Genomic DNA, 21,760 nt, shown 5'->3' on the forward strand with positions numbered 1-21,760 from the left:
TGGAAGTGCTCCTGAAAAAAACAACAACCAAGTTGTGTGACACTCATTCATTTCATTGTGTTCAGGTTTATGCAGGGTAAAAGGCTGTAGTGTAATCTACCGGGTGGGTTGACTATTAATAGAATAGTAAAGAACACCGCACTGACAAAAAGAGTGCAGCTTAGAGGTTTGACTTCATACACAAAATGGTAAAGAAAATCCTGCACCAATAATATAAGCTGACAAAATGAAGCTTTTAAGGTGCAATATGTAATATCTTCTCTCGTTAACACATTTTGTTTAACTACGACTGTTATTCTGAAAAAAATAAACAAAATAGTACTGAAAATGAATGTTTCAAGTTTTTCATTTCAATTTCATGCGAATTTGGAGCTATAAAATGTAAAAAATGAGAGAAAACTAGAAAATACAAACTTGAAATAAAAGAATCAAGACACTGGAAAATGTCCTGTGACAAGCCTTTTAGTCACATTATGTCTGCAGACATTTTAATTCAAATTTAATTCACATCAAATTACTACATATTGCACCTTCAATTTTAACCCCAAAAAATTCTTTCGTAGAGTTCTCTCATGACACTCTAGTCCACGTATCAGCTTGCTTTAATTATTAAAATGTCTTCTCTAGATAATCCACAAAAGAACATTATTTTGTTATTTTTATTGTTATTTTGATGTGCACCACATATTTACAAAGATTCATAAATAAAACGAGACAGTTAACAGTGTCAAGATTCCGTTTTCTTTATTCTTGAAGGGCGCAATGCTTTTTTTGTTGTTTTTTTTGTTTTGTAATATTTCTGTGCACAAAAAAACCTCACAAAGTGAAAGTTCACATCGCGACTGTAGCTCCAGAATTCAACGTCACACCATGGCCAAAACAAAAGTCGGCAAAAAACAGGGCGAAGAACTCTGTACAGTCAATATCTCCTTTAAAAATAACACAAGGACAAAAAATGTTCCTCTTAAATCAAATTCTATTTTTAGTGAAATACAACAAAATAAATTCTATAAAATAAAACAGCAAAGTATTTAAATATTATATGGTGGGCAGAATATGTTCATTTGCAGGAGTATTTGGTATTTTTTTAGACAGAGGAAGAGAGAAAAAAAAAAAAAACACGCATTCAAGTTACCAATTAAATACAGTATTTACTGATGGTTACCTTTTTACCTCCTAAAGAAGATTAACTTTAGCTCAAGTTGCAACATGACTAACCAGCAGTTATCTTATGATACAACCCTGCTTTCGTGTCCGATCCCCTTGGATGAAGAGTCCGAAAATAATAAGCCTGCGTTCGTTCCAGTAGAATGGGCAGAGTGAATGGGTGGTGGGGGGCCACTTCTGTTGTACCCCCCACCAAACCCATGCTATCTCTTTATCCACCAGGAGCTTTGCTTCAGTGTCTGTCCAACACTAGGTCCACTCAGGAAAGTCAAACAGGCCACCCAAGCACAGTCTGTTATGCTTCCCGCATCCTGGCATAGCAAATTCGTTGCATATACATTTTTTTCCTCCATCTTTATATTAGTTTGTAATTCCTATTGTCCAAAACTAAGCGCTTTTAACCCATCACAGGGGAGAAAAAAAAAAAAAAAACAGGACTGTTGAATGAGTGAGCGAGGATTATATGTGCAATTGAAAAGCCACTTATTCTTACATTGGTTCAAAATTAATAGCAGTCAATGTCTCAAGAGGAAAATGAAATTATAAAGAGCAGTAAAGAAAACCAAAAAAAGGCGGCTTGTAAGAAGAGCTCTGGATTAAGGATTACAGCTGTCATGAATCACCATATTCTTTCCCATTTGGCTACACTAGTCTGGTGTGAAGCCATGCTAAATGTTACAGCATATTAACTAGAGCTTTCAAAAAGGTCTTGAATAGCAGAAAAGAAAAAAAAAAAAAAAAGGCAATGAAAGTTCTGGAAACAATAATCACCACTTGTCACATCAACCAAAAAAAAAAAAAAAAAAAAAAAGGGGGGAGAAGAAAAAAAAAGACGATAAAAGTGTTCACCACTTCTAAGGGTTCTCTTACTAGCGCCAACACCAGGATCCCCAGAGCCATGTTCACCTCAGTGACTTCCCACACTGCCGTTATCAGGCAAACCAGACCAAACTTCACTTCTGAGCACAGGTGATAAAACAAAAGTCGGTGCTGTTTTTTTGTGGTTTTTTTTCCCCCTTTTTTGTATTTTTTTTATTGTTTTGTGTTTGTTTTTATTGTCGTTTTTCTCTCTCGTAGATTTGCAAGTCGCCCCCAACAGCAAACTGACACTTGTCGCGCAGTTTTTTTCTTTTTTTTTTATTTTTGAACAGTCAAAACATTAACATACTATGTACACTGTCAAATTGACAAAAGCGCCTCAGGCCCGTTTTATGTATCTCTTTTTTTTTTGTTTGTTTGTTTGTGTGTTTTTGTATGTTTTGTTTTTTTTTTTATGTACGACGCTACGCACTATCCACTGCAGGCTGACTATCCACTGCAGGCGGGTTATATGTCAAGAGTCACACTGCAGGGCATATGGTGAATAGGACCCTCCACTCCAGGTCTGGTACAAAAACAAAATATGAAACAAAAACAAAACAAAAAAGAGGGGAGCTGAATTCTGGATACAGTGGGGCCTGGAGTGGAGAGGTGTGGGCAGGCAGGGGGGTTGGTTGGGATGGGGTGGAGGTTGGGGCCCCCAGACCGGTCCTCCTCTCAGGCAGGGGAAGGAGAGGAGAGAGAGAGAGAGAGAGAGAGAGAGAGAGAGAGAGAGAGAGAGAGAGAGAGACTGAGAGAGCAGACGGAGAGAGGGGCAGGAGGGTGGAGCGCACAGGCTTTTAAGGGCGGAGGTGCGCCAACGGCGGACGAGCTGGCGCTGTTGCAGGCGCGACTACTCCTTGGTGGTGGTGGTGGTGGTGGTGGTGGTGGTTGTGGTGGTGGTGGTAGAGGTCTGGGCCGGAGGCACCTCCTCAGTGGGCTCCCAGTTCTCTTGTGCTCGTGGGCCCGGGCGCTGGGGGTTGTTCATATGCTGCGCTGCCGGGCCCGTGTAGGGCTGCCCATGGGGGTGGTTGTTCTGCTGCTAACACAAACACACACACAAACACATCGGACGTCAGCACATACCATCCCAAATGTACCATTACAGACACTTTCATTTAGAATTTCTTATGTACAATTTATACACAACTACTTATGTACAACTGTTTGTATACTTTTACATAGAACTGGTACACTATGCACACTATACTTTTATATGGAACTGATATGTTATGCACACTATAATTCTATATTCAAGTTTTATATACAACTAGATATACCATATCTACACAAAGACTAATAATGACCTTTTTGTGCACTTTTACCTACAGCAAGTCTAATGTGATTATTGTGTGTGTAGTCTCTATATTAATTTCCTCCAACGCAGATTTAACTACATATCCATGCATTAATTGTTGTGTGCAAACAGATCAAATTAGTTTGCGTTACCAGTAAGCATAAGGAGGATCTGCCTTTGCGTCAATGTACATTTTCTCAGCAGACAAGCTGGGTGTGGGTGTGAGTGTGAGTGCGGGGGGCTACCTGCTGAAACTGGGTCCCTGGAGAGTGAGGATACAGGGAGGTGTCCTCTGGGGGAGAGGAGTCCTGATCATCAGGGGCTTCCTGGTCGTCCGGCTCCTGAGGACACACAGACAGGTAGAAGAGGGAAAGAAAAGAAAACAAAAACATCCTCAGAAAAACGTACAAACTCTTATACACAGTCAGTGATGATCTCAAATACATTACAAATCTAAACGCATTTTTCACTTCCCCTTTAAGTAGAATTAAACCCTGATCTCAAAAAGAATTATGTGGCGCTCTTAATTCATGAATGCGACAATCAAAGTGGAGTGCTGAGGCCCGCTAATTATGCTAATAATTATCCCCCAGTGTTCACTAGCACAGCGTGTGAGTCTTCATTTAATGAGCAGCACACCAGAGTCGCTAGCTCAACCACTGCAGATGTCAAGAACTATGTGACGTGCTGCAGTCTGCGATCATTAATGGAACACTAAGGAAATTGGGGCCCGTCTCTAAACCAAGCGCAGGTAATAGGCACTTTTAATCAAAACTAGTGTTCATCAAAGCCAGTGAAGTGAGTAGGTCTTCAATGTGATTGACAGCAGACTGATGATGTGTTTGTGTTCATTTAATCCCCGATTAGCACAGAGACATGGACACGAGACATAAATGGAAACAGTTCAACACCACGCATGTCCACAGAAAAACACAGACGGCACACTGAGAATTGAGTACTGGCAAGCTTCAACAAGGCTATGGGGCTCAACACATAAATAAACTGTTGCTTCTCAGTGAAACTAAATGACTCCTGAGCTTGTGTAACATTTGAGGTCTTGTTCCACAGCTATTAGTCACAGTGAGCAATATCTACCCTTTAGAGATTTATAGCGGTCAATATTACATAGCATGTTACATTCTCACTGTGTGGTTTAGCAAGGGAAAACTCTAGAACTCAAAAGATCTCAATACATGGCCACAGTCTAGATAAATCGAACACTAACAACCCTACTTCTCAAGACAACCACATCACGGTAGACAAACATTTGACACACGAACACAATCAAGAGAAATAGATTCTGCACACTATAGCCAAGGCTTAGAGTTTTCGATCGCATTTCTTTTAGTCATTTAGTCTTTGAGCCGAGGTTGGGGAAGGAAGAGAAACAGGTGTTGGTTAAGAAGACACTGAGATGAAGACGATAGATAAAAAAAGATTTGAAAAATCTTTTAAAAAAAAAAAATGTTAAAAAAATCAGAATTGAAATAAATGTTTCTTTCAAAAGGTAGTGGGGTGGGGTTCAGGTCAAGTGGAGGAATGGCAGAGGAATGGGACGGTGTGAGGTCACGCTCTGTGAACATTTATTTATTTTTTTTTTTTTTAACAAAAACAGAAGAAAAAAAAAATTAAAAATCAAATCAATAGAAAGTAAACAAATGAATAACGCAGATGGCGGTAGTGAGTGCGAAGTGGGGTGGGGTGGGGTGGGGGTTGGGGTGGGGGGGGAGAGGGGGGAGGTGCGAGTCTTACAGTGTGCTGCGGTTGGACTGCGACCTCCCCTGGCATAAGCTGCTGAGGTGAGGACGGCTTCCGGGCAGCGTCCTCCTCCGACACAGCCTCGTGCTTCGTTAAGTGGCACTAGTTTTGAAATGGCAATTAACAATGCATACTGAGGTAAAAAACAAGTGCCAAAAGGATTACGCTGTTTAAGAATGGCTAAGTTTTAACTTTGATTCTTAACATTTCACATTTCAAGCACTGCATGGCCAGCTATGGTCAAATTAAGAAAGAACGATCCTTACATAAAAGAAATTAGTACATTTACAATATTACATTTTACATTATTCCTTTAGATTGGACTAAATAAGTAAGGGAAAATCATTTGGAAAAATATGGGGATAGACTTATTATAAAAATTAAAGTATTGGTTCTGTTGAGTGGGCTTAAAACATTATACTATGTGATTAGGGGTACAAAATGTTCAAAACAAAACAGTCGAAAACTCAAAGCCCTAACTATAGTTAAGCACAGAGCAGTTATTCAGCAGTCAGATTACCCCAACATGATTATTAACAATCAAAATGCTGTTTCTATGGTCTTAAAGAAGCTTCAACTCACAGCCAAATCCACCCAATGAAACATGTCAATCAATGCCAAATGATTCCCCTTGATGCTAATTATTTCAAAAGTGTCAAATCCAAACACTACAGGATACGTCAGGCACAATTAAGCATGTATTCCAAAAATGACAAAATATCTTGACTACTATTTTTGTTACCTATTAAAATGTAATACTAAACAATGTGCACAATGTAATAAACAAGGCAAACTAAAGCAGCAAATAACAACCTATTCACTTGCGATACCTGTAAAACTTAATGACTACATACAGAGACATCTAAGACATGTGGTACTGTATCTCTGAAGCCTTGCCACTAGCACAGCTCTGCAGTGTTATATACTGTATTAAGGCATGCTGGCGTTGCCGTGCATGCTGGGGACACTAGGGGGCGCAGCTACTGCCCTGGACCTACCTCCTCGGGGCAAAGTTCGCAAGCCTTGGCCAGGGTCATGCGGGCACTGTGTGAGCGCTCCAGGAAGTAGCCGTTGGAGGTTTCGTTGCTCTGGACGGGCGGGGACCAGTTGTTGTAGGTGTACTGGGCATTGCCCGTGTACGGCCGGCGCTCCAGCTCGTCGCCGAGCCACTCCACCGCCCAAGTCCACTTCCTCTTCAGGTCGCCGTTACTCTGGAGAGAGCAGGGAACACGTTATGGGCCTACGACTCTCACAGAAACCCAACGCTACGATTCAGGATGTGTAGGTATGGACAATTTAGGATGTGATAGGGGAGTAGGGTTTAGATGTAATAAAGTTATACAAAGTGTTCCAAAGGATGACCACCATTACTGGATCATTGGAACCCAATACCAACCAATATTAACCTAAAATGTATTACTAATCTTGTACTACCAAACAACAACCAACCGAACGACAAGCTTCTCAATATGAAAAATGCTAAGACTTTTTCAACAGTGGTAAATGTATATATATTAAATATATTTGTTGTGAAGTTGCTAAAACAACAACAACATGGCTGCTTTAAGATATCAAATATCAGGGGTAAATGCAGAAAGCCATGAAAACATTCTGTATGCATTGCAAGTACCTGCAGGATCTGATAGGCCACAGAGCAGTTACTGAACAGCGCCACCATGCATTTGATGCACTGGTAGGCCCTCTTCTGGTAGTGGTTCTTGGAGCGTTGGATGGTGTCGAAGAGCCCATCCCGGTCATCAGGAATCCCCTTCAACACATTGTGAATTCTGGCAGATACAGGAGGATGGAATCAGATTACATTACAATACACAGGCAATGAAAGGTCTTTAAAAGGGAAAAAAATAAATAGTAAAATTGATTATGTCGATAAAGTTGAGAAAAGTTACCTATGGGTCTGCCAGGAATCCTCAATAAGAAGGATCTGCAACAGCAGGTCCAGGTAAGGCCTAAGCTCATAGGTGTAGGAGTATGCCACCTATAGCAAAAGACAGCACATCAACATTTGTCAAACAAAAACAGCATTGTAATTCAATATACTATAATATCATATATTAATCATGTGTTTAAATGGACAGAAAATCCCATAAAAAAGTCTAGAGTAATTCCCAATGCTAGAGGCTAGCCAAGCATAGCCAGGATTTGATGCAAAGCAGTTCCTGCAGTCAACAAACTTTCAAAGTGCCCAGTCAAGAACTTGATGTGTTAATTATGGAAAACAGCAATCTCTGTATCTTTAATGACTGACTGGGTATGGCTAGCTTTTGAAATCTTCTTTGTGATTTTCAGATGAGTTCTGTTTTGGCTACCTCAATTATAACTGACTGTCAAGAGGATCCACATTCAACATCCCACCCATAACATCTCCAACAGAGAGTGAACAATAACGCCGTGTGAGAGAGTGAGCACGAACGCTGTGTGTGTAACGTGTGTGTGTGTGTGTGTGTGTGTGTGTGTGTGTGTGTGTATGCCTGTTTGCTGACCTGCCAGAGCAGCTCGCTGAGCACGGTGGAGGAGAACTGTGGGTTCTCCCAGCAGCAGAAGCGCAGCAGCTTGATGGTCTCCTCCGAGTTGCTGCAGTCCTCGATGATCTTCTTCACGTAACTGGTGCGCACAAAGAGGATCTCCGCCACCAGCTGCTGCAGGGGCATGATGGGTGCTGTCAGGTTGGGGTCGCCGTACGGGTTCGGCAGGGGAGGGTTACCTGGAGGGAGACAGGAAGCAAAGTCCCCTAAGTCCATCTCATACGGTCTCATACACAGACAGTCATTTCACCCTGTAAATTTCCACATTTTCAGCATCTAGTCAGTAGAAATTGTTTTTAAAGTGTGATCAGAGCCATATAGGAGTCTAGAGATTAGGAGCCATATGCAACTTCATGGCTAGATCATGGCAATCAACAACAGCTGATTGAATTTTATATTTTATAGGTATAAAATGTGTTGAGTTATCAGAGGATGCTAAATGGTCAGAATATGACACATGGTTGACTAGGTGCCCTCAGCTCCAGGCTCTGCCCACACGGCATGTTTGCCTGAAGATGGCTTGTGAGTCAGTCACTAGATCCTGAGCAAGGATGTGTATCTTCATCGGGCAGAAAAATACAGAGAGAGAGAGAGAGAGAGAGAGAGAGAGAGACAAAGACACACACTCACCATTAATAGAAGACTGCATGCGGGAGGCCACGTCGCAGCAGCGCACCAGCTGCGATACCACAGTGAAGAGCTTGCCCAGCTCAGCGTACTGGTACTTAATGGGGGGGCCTGGACCCTCATCCAGAGCTACCAGCATGAAGGTGGCTGGCACACCAAGCTTCAACAGCTGGGTCTTCTCTGCAAGGCCTGCAAACACAAACGGTGTATTTAGTTTCCAGAACAATACGATCTGATCAACAACAGTCTAAACAACAAACCATTGCAAACAGAGACAGACTTTGGTTGACGCAGACAAACAGGAAATGGGGGTAAACGAGGCCAGTGGAACAGGTGTTGTGGACGGGTGAAGGGTGCTTACCCAAGTTGGCGTACATGACGAACAGGTTGAAGTACTGCTGCAGGTGACGGCCGTGCTCGGACACCTCTCTCCGGAGCAGGTTGAGAACGGCACGCAACAGGTGGTCACTTAGGCTCAGGTTATCACAGGCCTGAGAGACAGAAATAAAAGAAAAAAGAAAGAAAGAAAGAAAGAAAGAAAGAAAGATGGAGACAAGAGTACGAGGCACAAAGAAGCAGAGCCTGTTAAGTAGATATACAAAGGAACAAAAGAGTTAAAAAAACAAAAACCTAACAAAAACAGTTATTCATCTAAAATCTAGTGACAAGGCATAATAGACTACCTAACACTCCATGAGCTTAAATAAAAAAAGATAAGATTCCGGAAAGGTCCACATACCACTTCAGGGCTCACCTGACTCGAGGGTCCTGGAGAGGCAATCGGTGAGGGGCATGGTCCGTCTTGCAGGGAGAAGTGCGCAATAAATACTATGAGCTTGGCAAAGGCCCCACGCACCTCTGCACTGGGGCACTCCAGCAGGTACTCGGAGAAGCGGTTGGGGTAGGCGAAGAGGACGTTGTGTGCAAACCAGTAGCGTACATTCTTACTGTGCCTCAGCAGGATGCACAGGGCATCATACCTGCAGGGACAGAACACAGGGCCGTCTCAGGCAAGAACTAGTCTCAGGCAAGAAACTAGTCATAAGAGATATGGTTCAGGTATAGGATTTCTGGCCAGTACTGTGGTCAGATCGATAGGGACCTTGCATACCATGTTGGCAGACACCATTCACATCACCTATACCAGAGACTTTCTAATGAGGAGACAGCACTCAAAAAATCCTCCATAGAAATGCATGGGGTTAGTTTGTAATGCCAATTTGGCCGTTGTCTACACATATCCCACCCCTTCCTCGGCAAAACGTCGACATGTGAATACATTGAGCCAATCATGTGCTGTGAACTCGCTGCTGGAGTATAATTGGTGTCGTGAAGCCTTGCGCACGCGCATTTCTGCTGAATAGAATGCCCGATGAGTGCCCAAAAAGCGTTGCAATATGGCCGCCGAGTGAAGGGACTTGCCTAAAATGACTGTCTATACCACCTCGAGGGAAGAGTTATTATATCCTGAACACACAATAGAAATATCCTAGAATACATATATTGTATGTGAATGTATTGGATGCTTGGTAACAGCTCAAGCCATTCGCTAGCTAAGACTGACTAACCTCTGACCCACACACACTTACCAGTCACTGGCTGGGCCTCGCACTATCTTCTTGGTATGGAATCCAGTGCTGAAGAGGAACCTGGCAGCGAGCTGAATGCTGATCATTGCTATCTCCTCCGCTTCAGGCAGAAGATGATCTTGGCCTAATTGAGTCCGAAATAAACATCATTAGGGAGGAATAAGCAGTCGGAGCCCAAAACCGTGCACTGAAATGAGACTGCAACCCAAAGAGCTGCAGTGGTGGGTTTTAATGCGCGTGACAGCCACTTCTTTTGAGTGCCTAACTGAGAGAGAGAGATCCACATTAAGATCATCAGTATGTTTAATATTCCCCTGAGCCGAGCAGGAGGAAATCAAACGCTTTCATTAGAGCAGCGGAAGAGGTCCTCATCTGCTGGAAATGGCCGCAAGAACAGGAGACGATTTGCCATGAAGGACATGTATGCCCTCTCGCTCCCCATCAATGTCTTTCTCTCTCACACACACACACACGCACACACACACACGCACGCACACACACACACACACACACACACAGCAACACAAGTGCTTTTATCTTAAAAGGCTGGCAACCTTAGAGTTCAACTTCCAGAGCTGAGGATTCTGACCTAATCATCAACATTAATAACACTGGCACATATTAACTCCCAATAGAAAGAGCATTACAGTTTACAATAGCACATCTAGCCATTTCAGATGGTACCAAATCAGATGCTTTGGACAATACAATAACCATAACTCAAATTTAACTGAGAAAAGCAGCAATAGTGGATTTTATAACTAACTATTGTACAAAATATGAGTGCATTGACTGAATAATAGCAGCCAACTGCTGAAGCTTCTGTCCCTCAAAAACACTTTAATTTGGGGAAAAGAAAGTCAACCACTGTGTCAATGTGACTGACGATCTAAAATGTTTCAAGTGATGCATGGGGGTACACTTAAATCAGTCAGATGCTGCGTCTTAATCAGATAAAAGCCTTGGCGAGCCACAACTTTGTTCGGAAAACATTGCAGCGAAAACAGCGGGGAGTCGGTCACTTACCTGGCGGAGGGTTCAAGTAGACGCTGTTACACGTCAGGAGCTTCTTCATAAACTGGAAGTACTCGAGGCTGTACTGCATGCGGTTGTGCATGAACTGGACATTCTGTTTCCGCACGCTGCACTCGATGGCACCGGGCATCTTGATCTGGTTGGGCTTGCTGCCCAGCGTCAGCTCCTGGATGTACTTGACCAGCTCGCCGCCGTCGTGGTCCGGCGCGTCCATGCGCTCGTAGAAGAGGATGTAGGCGTTCCACCAGCGCTTCTGCCGGCGGTACGACATGCGCTTCATCATGTGGTCGAACACCTCGCCCATGTACTCGCCGCCGAAGCACTGGTTCTTCATCTCCTCGTCGTCGTCCATCTTGCACTCGGTCACCTCGCCGTCGTCGAACTTGTACCAGCGGTTGCGCTCGCCGTCGCACACACCCCCACCTCCGCCTACGCTCCCCTCGCCCCGGTGGATGACGTACGAGTAATAGTGACCGCCGCTGGCCTGTCCCGAGTGCACCAGCACGCCGACGAGGCGGTAGCGCGAGCTGGGGGACTGCGGGTCGGTGACGGCGGGGGGCTGCTGGGGCGTGTCCGGTGGCGGCTGTGGCGACTCGGCGGGCGGCAACGGCTGCTCCTTGGAGTCGTCGGCGCGTGGCGTCTGGCTTTCAGGGCTCGAGTCGGACGAGCCCTCCAGCTTGGCCACGCCGCCATCGCGGTAATGCGGCTCCATGTCCAGCTCGCTGGAACTCGGGCGCAGTCGTTGAACTTGATGGCGACTCTCGCCCCAGTCGAGTGGCTTTGAGCTGGATGGCCAGCACCGGTGGTAGCTTCTTGATGAGTAGACGCTTCACCGTGTCCACCTGTAAACATAAACACACACATGGCACGATTAGTCCCCTACGCACTCATTTGAATTCATTGGAGATATGGTAGCATTTCACACTAGCAAACACATAAGTTGTGTACTGTGATCTCATCGGTCAGATGATCAGTCTTCTCAGTAGTTTAATTTCATTTGACAACTTTCTAGGAAGGGGTGAGAAAATGATATAGATGGATAACATTTTTTCCCACAATGACTAACCACACTCAGTTGTTAAACGTTGCTGTTGAAAAAAATAAATAAAAATAAAAAGGCAAATCTGTGCTATAAGGCAGACCTGCAAACTCTGGAGTAGTGAAAAAGGTGACCGCATACAAAACCCTATTCACTTCAACTACCCTGGTTAACATAGAAAAGGTGACTGTAGCCAAAAGGTGTTAAGTTTGCAGGTGTGTAAGGACAGCGAGAGCCTTGAGGAGATCTCACCTTCTTGTTACACTTCTCACAGTGATAGGCGTTGGCACCCTCCAGCAGATCCCCTTTCACATACTGCTCCATCGAGTCCAGAAGGTTCTGGTGGTTTCTGATGTCTACATTCAGTGTTGTGAACGACTCCTCACATTCATATCTGCACACAACACACAAACAGCCATTAGGACAGTATACCTCAGCAAATCTTCCTTCTTAATCAAAATCAAAATTCCTCCAAAGCCACTGGAGGGAGGGAGAGAGAGCAGAGACAGACAGATTCTTCATTGATCCCGAGGAAAATAAAAATGAAGGCGTCTACCTGTGAGGACAGCCCTGGCAGATCTTCTGGTCGGCGAAGGAGCCTCCCAGCACTTTGCTGAGCATGGCCGGGTGACCCAGGGCCTTGAGCGCCTCGTCCAGGCTGTCCACCAGCGAGTTGAAGAACTCCAGTGCGTCGTGCTGCTCCCGCAGGTTCACCGGCTCACCCCATAACCTACGCATTGGGAGAGGAGATCTCAGGAACACACGCTACCAACTCACTGCCAACGGATGACAAACCCTGCAACCTGTGATGAAACCCTGCAACACGTGATGCTACATACATGTGTTGCTAGAGCAGCAATCACAACCATTCAACAGCAGTTTAGTCTATTAAACTATCAACCCTTCATTTAGCATCACATGCTGCAATGACACACAAAATCACACACCAGTCACATACATCACCACAAGGCAGACAGTACTCTGGATATTATGTGATTTCATACTTGACTACAAGTTCTTCCCACAATGCTATTGGTTTTCAAAGCAGTAATACCAGACTGACCTGAACTGCTTCCAGAACCCTCGGGGCACGTAGTACTGCAGGCGTGAGGCAGCCAGGTGACCGAAGATGACCTGCAGGTGGCGCAACACGCCGATGTTGTACTCCTTCCGGTCCTCGGCCTTGTTGAGGGACGGCTTGTCGTCGAATTGGTGGTGGTAGCTGAACACCTCGTCCCGTGGGTCAACGTTGCTCTGCGAGATGGAAAACATCATCATTGAGACTTTTAAGAGCAAGCAGACACAATGGCTGGAGAACCGCTGTATTCAAGTTGTCTTCATTTTTGTTGAAACTCTCGACACATGGTTCCCATCACTGATTTCTGCTGTGCTCATAACATCCAGCAAGTGCATCAGGTTCCTTGGAGTGACTGGAGTGGAATTGATTTTTTCGATTGCTTGCAAGTCATCTTTTTTAATCAAATGAAATCCATCATATGAGAATGAACCATCCAGCTTTCATTTCATGTCTAAGAAACTTTATAAGCTTCCACTACAGATCAATCCCAGATGAGCCAAGACTTAGACTAGAACACCATGTCCAGCAGAAGAATGAGTAACTAAAACCACAGTTTGGAAAGGACTGTCGAGTAGGTTTGGTTTCGTCTATGATCAAACACTCAAATTTTAAACAACCATTAATCAGTTGTTGTGTGCGTCAATAGCTGGGTTTTCAACCAACTGTGAGGTAGTTCTGCACCACCAATCAGAGGTTGCCTGGTTCCTCTAGCCAGTGACACCGATTATTAGAAGATGAACTGCAGCTGTGTTCAATCATGCGCTACCTCCTCATCCTGTTCCAACTGTGTGTGTTGATCATCTTTCAGCCTTCATTGTAAACCACTCATGCCATACCTAGTACAGCCTTCTTTCACACAACCACAAGCACACAACAAACTCCAAAGAAGTGGGACTGATTGACAATGTACTCAAAACAGTCATTGCGATTCTAACCCTAACATCTAAAGAGAAAGCCTGCCCAATTTATCACAAATTTCAATGCTTATGACAACTGAAAATATAATTTGTCATCAGCAACCACAGTAGTTGCTGTTGTTTTATTTGCTACCACTGCTACCACTGGCAGAGACAAGGTGGGGTTGTCTGAGTGTGGCGAACGTGGCCGGTCTGTGCGGCCGTACCTCGTTGTCCTGCTTCTCGTCGCCGGACATGTCGTCGTCCACGTCGCTGCCGGTTCCCTCGATGGCCAAGATGCCGTTCCTGATGGGCGGGATCATGTAGAGCTGCTGGATCACCGAGTTCATGTAACATGTGGCGCCAGCGTTCTTCAGCCCCACAAACCCTTTGGTGGGCCGCGGTCCCACCGGCGGTAAGTACTCCCATTCAGTAAGTGCCTCGCAACCTGCACAACAGAGACAACACACAAGGGTGTTCAGCAATGAATGAACATTGTTTTTGGAAAAAGCTACCCTAGTCATAACTTTGATCCGCGACCAGCTTTATATTAAAAAAAACAAAAACAAAAAAAACTCCCTTCCATTTTGAAAAAGGAGTAAACATTTCCAGTCATCTCATAGAAACGGTACCGTATTTATTTTCAGAGCTGCTAACATGCTCCGACTTGCCAGAGTGGCCTGACCGACTTCTGCGCTTGTTGTGTAATTGGGTGTCGTTTTGCACTCCTTCCTACCACTGTAATACGCATCAGTGCTCAATTTTATATCACAGTCATATACATTCACTGAACAAGCTAACACTCATGGTAACCATGCTTGCGAATAGTACTCATCTCACAGAAATGTTTTGCTGAGCATGGTAAAGACTAAATAACACACACTGGCTATCATCTATGGATCAGTTGATCTAACATGCCCTCAAAGGGTGCTTATAACAAAGTAATACGCTTCTCAGTAGCTAGGTAGGTTTTGGGTCCAAATCAAACTAGCATGTCAAAGCAGTATGTCTGTCAAACATGTCCACACGTAACTAAAAGTTATCGGAGTGTGTGTTTACATCCAAATAGAGTGTGTCCATACCTAAGTAATACATTTCCGTGAGCGTGTCGACGATCTGCTTGAGGTTGCGCATGCAGCCCACGGCTAATGCCACCAGGAGCTCGAAACCGGCGTTGATGGTGGCGGGACTGCTGCAGACGGGGATGGCCTGCTCCGTGGGGAACTCGCCACTCTTCATGTACTGCAGGTACACATTAGACGCCGGGAAGATGAAGTCGTCGATCAGCTCCTGCAGAGGAAAAGACGTGCACACCGTTACACAAATGATCAATCAGACCAACAAAGCATGTAGATGATAATTTTCATAGAGAAAGAACTACTCATACTCAAACATTGTGATAATCAAAAATGTAGACAGTTGATTAGATACATTGTATTTCTGCGATTACAAACAGACTTTTTATGCACTATTTTCAAGGTGTTTCAATTGTAAGCATTAGTAATGGATGTTGTAATGAGCTTGACTTGACTTCATGGATGTCATAGTTGTGAGGGCATACAACAGTGAACCAATCAGTGGCGCATGAGCACCACTCCGTGCTGCGAGCTATGTGAAACCCCACACTGGAGCTGGCAGAGGGCTCGCGTCACCATAGCGTTTCCACTACAAACAGCGGGGCTAGTCTGCGCCCACTAACCTTGATGAGGTTGGCGCCGCCCTTCTCGCAGCCAATGTAGTACTTCTTCTCTGGGGTCTGGAAGGCCAGCAGCTCCTTGGTGACGCCCAGGTGGCCTTCCAGAATGGTCTCCTCCACGCCCGTCTCCCCAATCCTCTTCACCTCGTCCTGCAGGACAGAACAGGGAGACATCGGGGACACCATCACACAAACAGAAACATACTACACACACTGCATACAACTAGACGTGGGGATAAAAGTCTTGTCTGTTGTCTTCCATCTTGGAATGACTAGATGAATATCTGTTCCCAGCTCATTTTCCCATTATGGGGTACGTCCTTTAATGCTCAAGCAGTCACTCCGGGAATCATTTGGGATAACCCAAGGGACTAAAAGAGCCAGTGTAAGCATTCAAGCAGCATGGTAGTACCACCTAACCTGTTCTGAACAACTATTCCATATATAATGAGACTTCTGTCACTAGACAAGTTAAGTTAAGACCATAAGCACTGGGACACTTGCATTTCCACTGAGGGTGCCGCCTTAGGCTGGCTTAGTTTTATAACAATGACAGGATCAACAGAAAACAAGGAGAAAAAGGCTGTGAGAGAGAGAGAGAGCGAGAGAGAGAGAGAGCAGAGAGAGAGAGAGAGAGACTCAGACTCAGATCCGCATACCCTAATTCTCTTGAGCCAGTCGATCTCGTTGTTGAGGAGGACCTCGGCGTTGGGGAGGTTGATGTTGCTGTTGTACGCGTAGTTGAGTAAGTGCCTTAAAAGAGTGAAGTAATCTCCGGCGTGCTTGGCACGCTCCTTTGCAGTGCTCTGAGAAACACACAGAAGACATGGTCACACCGAGGTCACACAGTGGATGCAGCTGCGCTTTTATTGTAGACATTTAGATGTTTCAGGATGGATTTCAAAACAAACAGAGCAGGTGTGTGTGTGTGTGTTACTTACTCCTAGAACGGTGAAGAGGAGGGTGATGAAGAAGAGGAGAGGCCGGTGGCCCATGCAACACCTGGTGGCCATGAGGAAGAACTGCTCCTGCGCCATCTGACGCACAGACCTGAGAGGAGCACACAACACAGTCAGTCATTAACAACACGTACGCATACGCATACACACACACATCGCCAAATTACCCATCATGCCTTAGTTCTCCTAGTTCTGGAGCAGAAACTCCAGTAACCTTAAGGAACTTAGTCATGAACAGACTAGGAACTGAGTAATGTGGGGTGACCTTTGACCCCAGAAAAGATCAGAAGAGGGCTGGTCGTCCAGAGGGGCCCTGCGGGAGAGTGCGCTGTAGGGGACTCACTTGCTCTGGCAGTGCAGCAGCAGGTCGATGATGAACGTCTGCCAGGCCTTCTCCTTGCTCAGAGCGTCTAGGGCGGTGGGCGTGAGGGCAAAGCACAGGGTCATGACCTCCAGCGCCTCGCAGCACACCTGCTCGTCCTCCGCGTCCGGCTCGTTCCCAGCGTTTGTCTGCAGCACAGAGACACACACACACACACACTACTTTAGTATGTCTTCACTCCATAGTGCTGAGAAATGTGTGACTGGGAGTCATACACGACAAGTCCTTAAAATTGGCATATGGGTCAAATCATCTCACACAGACACACACACAGACACACACACACACACCTTCTCATAGATCTTGCTGATCTCCTCATTGGAGCTGAAGACCAGCTGTACTGTGCCACATCCTGAGGCCCAGACGATTTTCTGTATGGCCCGAATCACACAGATGTCTGGGAAGTACTTTGAGGCCTGGAAGAAGTTCTGTTCACAAAAGACAACGATGAAAAAAAATAACAAAAGAAATCAATAATCCTTGTTAACTCAACAATATATTTATGGGCCTCATTTGGAAAACGTTGGTATTAATCTCTCCAAAATAGCAAGTATTGAAGAGGTCAGAGGATTACATAATACCGGTTCTGACTTGTACTACATTTTTACACAAATAGAGGTAAAACAACCATAATGTATTTACAGTTTACATGTTGGGAAAGAGATGGAACAAAGTAACATACAAAGACAGACAGGCAGACAGACAGACAGGAAACCAGAGACTGGTGGTGTGGACTCACCTCGTCGGAAATCTGCTGCGCAAGGCGTATGGCCACGTTTCGCAGCATGCACTCGGCCGAGGGGTTGGGGATGTTCTGCAGGGCGTTCTGCAGCACCAAGGCCTGATCGTGGGTGGCCTGGTTAATCTGGACAAAACACACAAGAGGGACCAACGTTACCACAGCAACCCCAAACACGAGTTGCTTCTCAGTAGTTTACTAGGGAAGAGAGACACCACCACCACAAAAGATATGTGATGAGGCTATTTTGCTTGTTTTAGGGGCCAGTAACAACTACAAATTTGGTCGCTGGCTAGAGCCAGAGGCCCTTGTAAAATGATCTGACCGTAACACAGACTTCATCATCACATTTAACCTTTCCAGGAAAATCAATGAATTCCATGCATACGTCATGAGTATGCCGCAAACCTCCAATTGCACAATGCAACAGACATCAATCCACTGAATAAGGAAAATAAATTAAAAAAAATTTGGAAAGGACTCATGGAATCCTCCACCTTCACAAAGAGCCTCAACAAACCCACACTGACCCTTCCCCGCTGCTATCTGCACAGCCAACAGCAGACAAAGAGCCAAGTGTGAGGCCCCACGAGGGTTTGTGGCCTGAGACAGCTTCTGCCGAGACATTTTTCTCAGACACATGGACTTGTGTCTCCGGAGGAGGGGGGGGGAGAGGGGGACATGGAGGAAAGGAAAAGAGGGGAAAGGGGTTCTGACAGAGGGATTCTGCAGTGAAAAAACATGTGCATCTGCATTGTAAAAAAATAAATAAATAAAAATCTCATTTTTCAGCCAGAATTCAATCCAACACAAGACAAACACCTTCTTGAATCCATAGGACAGCACCTGGCTCTCTTGTCAGAGGTGGGGGTTTGTATGTTTGGGGTCTAGCGACGCACAATGCGAGGTCACGCTCCATGGCGAGCGCTGCAAAGGCATCTTGCTGTATTTGTTAAGGACACTTACTCTGCCAGACACCCAACACCCCTGACATTTCCAAGCTGAGAAGCGAGTGGAGAGAGGAAGATTGGGTGGGGGAGGGGGGGTGGGGTTGGGGGGGCATGGAAGGCAGTGTGTGTTGGGCAGGGGGGGGTCCGCTCAGGACTTTCTTAATGTGATTGATGAGCCCCCGAGGAGCGGTGGTGGGGAAAAGGTCAGACACTCGGACAGAAATAAGATTTCCTTCTGCACTGCACTGCGGTGTGTGTGTGTGTGTGTGTGTCTGAAGGCGAGTGGACTGACACTAAGGCTGCTCCTATTTCATTACTAGGGGAGCTGTTACTTGTATATCTTTCTTTCTTTTTCACAGGAACTGCATTGCACAGGATGAGATTGCCTCAGATTGCTTGCAGAATGTGTGAAGGATGGGTCTCTCACACTTCAATACCCACCCCCCCCGCCCCACACACACACCTCTATCTCCATCTCAAAAAGATAAGATCATCTCCTCATTCCTATTCAGGCAACAGACATCTCCAATGTGAACACAGGAACTGCCATACTCCAAAATAGAGAGACAGAGAGTGAGATGTGTGTGTGTGTGTGTGTGCGTGTGTGCTTACTGGTGAGACGGGCATGGTGCCCTCCACCACTGGCTGGCAGGCCTCAGCAACAGCCTTGACGTGGCCGAAACCGACGGCGGTGAGCAGCAGCTTGGCGATCTTGAGGGCGTTGAGGTAGGCGCCCCGCCGCGTCTCCATGTCAGCGTTTGGCAGGAAGTTGTTGCGTGTGAGCATGCTGAGCACCAGCGGCAGCCCGCCGCTCTTCAGGAAGTTGTACTGGAAGTCGCTGGCGTCCTCGCCCAACGTGTGGCTGGCCGGCATCAGCAAGGCGTACACCACCTGGGACGGGAGGGGGAGGGGGTAAAAAAGACGAGAGAGGTCAAGAGCAAGGTGGACACTTGCGAGACACAGCAAGCCGACTACTAGTCTAGGGGGGGTCATCCGACGAGTGCGTAAACAAGAGACAGAGCCAGACAAGTCGTTCAGTTTCCGAACAAAAATGTGGCAACGTACGATAATGAATTCCCATGCCCTGTGAAGCAGCTGGCATATGTAGTGGTCCAGCCATGATACCAGATTGACAGCCATAAAGCATCACTGTAGTGCACACGGATGGGCACAGGCAGAGAGTGTGTGAGTGAGGCTAGGAAAGAAGCCACGTGTGTGTGTGTGTGTGTGTGTGTGTGTGACAGGTGTTAGTCTTGCAGCGGTGTGAGGCACAGACTACTGATGACTGCTGCTGATGCGTGGTAACAGACAGGTACCTCGATCAAGTAGAGCACTTGAGAAGGCGACGGGCCAAAGAAGCGGGAGTCGAGGGTGGGACTAAGGCTGTTCTCTCCCAGTTTGGCATGATCCAGGCAGATCGCTCGCAGGTTCTCCATTGTAGTGTTATCTGAGGACATCAGAAGAGCCGGATTCAATAAACTCAACACAATGACAATTTCAGCAGAGACTGGCATAATGTAAATCACTAGCATAATATCAAACTATAATGACACATTCAAACAAGCAGCACGGATTTCTTTCAGTTTCTGTTTATTTTATTTGCTCTCTTTCTTTTCCTTCATTGTACTCCTTCCCCCGCCCATCTCTCTGTCACCCCATCTCTTCTCTCTCTCTCTCTGTCACCCCATCTCTTTTCTCTCTCAGTACCCTAATTACCTCATTAGACATTATTAGGGCATTCAGCTCGTTCCGTGCATGTGTGGCTGCATGTGCGGCTGTGTGTGTGTGTGGCTGCATGTGCGGCTGTGTGTGTGTGTGTGGGGTGTGCGGCTGTGTGTGTGTGTGGCTGCATGTGCGGCTGTGTGTGTGTGTGGCTGCATGTGCGGCTGTGTGTGTGTGTGGCTGCATGTGCGGCTGTGTGTGTGTGTGTGTGTGTGTGTGGGGCAGGACAGTCTGGTGCGGACGTGGTCACCTGGGGGCATGAGCTTCATGAGGACGCGAGCGCCGTCGCGCAGGAGGGGCATGTTGAGGTTGCAGCCCAGATCGGCCACCTGCCACAAGAAGGAGATGTAGCGCAGGTGCAGCGACATGATCTGCAGCAGAGGCGAGAACACAGGACAAGACGGACACGTCAGAGACAGGACAATAAGGGAGTGGTGGACACAGCTAGAGAGGGGTCTTAGAAGTATGATCATGTAATAAGACTGAGAACATAAACACTTCATAGGTTTCCACATACATAGAATGGATCTTGGTGTTGTGCCATAAACAGGGTAAAATACACAAGAGGGCGTGTGCATGTGTGTGTGTGGTGGTGTGTGTGTGTGTGGTGTGGTGTGGTGTGGTGTGGTGTGGTGTGGTGTGGTGTGGTGTGGTGTGGTGTGGTGTGGTGTGTGTGGTGGGGGGGGGGTTGAGACCAAATGAAAAGAGAAGGAGCCCAAAAGACGCAGTAGAAAGTTAACTGAGAAATAGGAAAATGGGCAGACACGGCTCAGTGCTAGCAACAGCCAGCCTCACACCCAGGCCTGTCCCCTTCTGCTCCCCCCGTAGCTCTGCAGCTTCCCGGCACACACTGGCCCTGCACAGCTACTGTGGAGCCTGGCCGCTCATGGTGGTGAAAGTGAAATATGCTCGTAGAGGGGGGAAAAAAACACAACCACGGTCTGTGAGGACAGCAGCTGCTAACAGCATCACTGTCAAGCACCCGAGAGGGCAGGAGGAGACGGAAGAAAGGAGAGAAGGAGAAGAGAGAGGGAGCAGGAGGAGGAAGAGGAGAGAACAACATGCAGCGGCGGGTCCACACAAGGTGAGGAAGGCCAGATGTTGGGTATGAGAAGGGGTGTGTGTGTGTGTGTGTGTGTGTGTGTGTGTGTGTGTGTGTGCAATTGCTCCTCACCACTCCAGGCAGGCAGCTCTCCACCTCGGGGTTGGGCCCGTCGCTGTAGTGGTTGCCGTGGTTTCCGGGCGAGCCGGTGGAGGAGTCCGAGGAACTGTCCGGGCTGGAGGGCATGTTGGCGCTGACCTGCGTCAGCTTGGCCGTAATCAGCTGTGGTCAGAGGGAGAGACACAGACAGACCAAACAGTCAGACCAATGGAGCGGTACTTCACCATGAAACAGACCACGCAATACGGCTATCGAGGAGGACA

The 21,760-nt window shown here is 46.3% G+C and overlaps 1 protein-coding gene across 1 annotated transcript in view; it reads right to left on the bottom strand.

The window, feature by feature from the left end:
- Positions 1-2,598: 2,598 nt before the first annotated feature.
- usp9 (ubiquitin specific peptidase 9) overlaps positions 2,599-21,760 on the bottom strand; it is a 46,730-nt gene continuing 27,568 nt past the window's right edge. Inside the window, 29 exon segments of the mRNA XM_048238809.1 lie at positions 2,599-3,064; positions 3,568-3,663; positions 5,075-5,182; positions 6,079-6,291; positions 6,711-6,867; positions 6,988-7,076; positions 7,582-7,802; positions 8,254-8,439; positions 8,612-8,741; positions 9,005-9,230; positions 9,840-9,963; positions 10,866-11,597; positions 11,600-11,653; positions 11,656-11,716; positions 12,166-12,307; positions 12,470-12,643; positions 12,977-13,167; positions 14,115-14,335; positions 14,970-15,177; positions 15,587-15,733; positions 16,243-16,389; positions 16,525-16,633; positions 16,886-17,052; positions 17,215-17,352; positions 17,664-17,789; positions 19,226-19,504; positions 19,930-20,060; positions 20,586-20,706; positions 21,510-21,659. Coding sequence (XP_048094766.1) covers positions 2,879-3,064; positions 3,568-3,663; positions 5,075-5,182; positions 6,079-6,291; positions 6,711-6,867; positions 6,988-7,076; positions 7,582-7,802; positions 8,254-8,439; positions 8,612-8,741; positions 9,005-9,230; positions 9,840-9,963; positions 10,866-11,597; positions 11,600-11,653; positions 11,656-11,716; positions 12,166-12,307; positions 12,470-12,643; positions 12,977-13,167; positions 14,115-14,335; positions 14,970-15,177; positions 15,587-15,733; positions 16,243-16,389; positions 16,525-16,633; positions 16,886-17,052; positions 17,215-17,352; positions 17,664-17,789; positions 19,226-19,504; positions 19,930-20,060; positions 20,586-20,706; positions 21,510-21,659 — 5,034 coding nt within the window. The 3' untranslated portion in view covers positions 2,599-2,878.

Source organism: Alosa alosa, chromosome 3, assembly GCF_017589495.1.
Source record: "Alosa alosa isolate M-15738 ecotype Scorff River chromosome 3, AALO_Geno_1.1, whole genome shotgun sequence".
Taxonomy (NCBI): Eukaryota; Metazoa; Chordata; class Actinopteri; order Clupeiformes; family Clupeidae; genus Alosa; species Alosa alosa.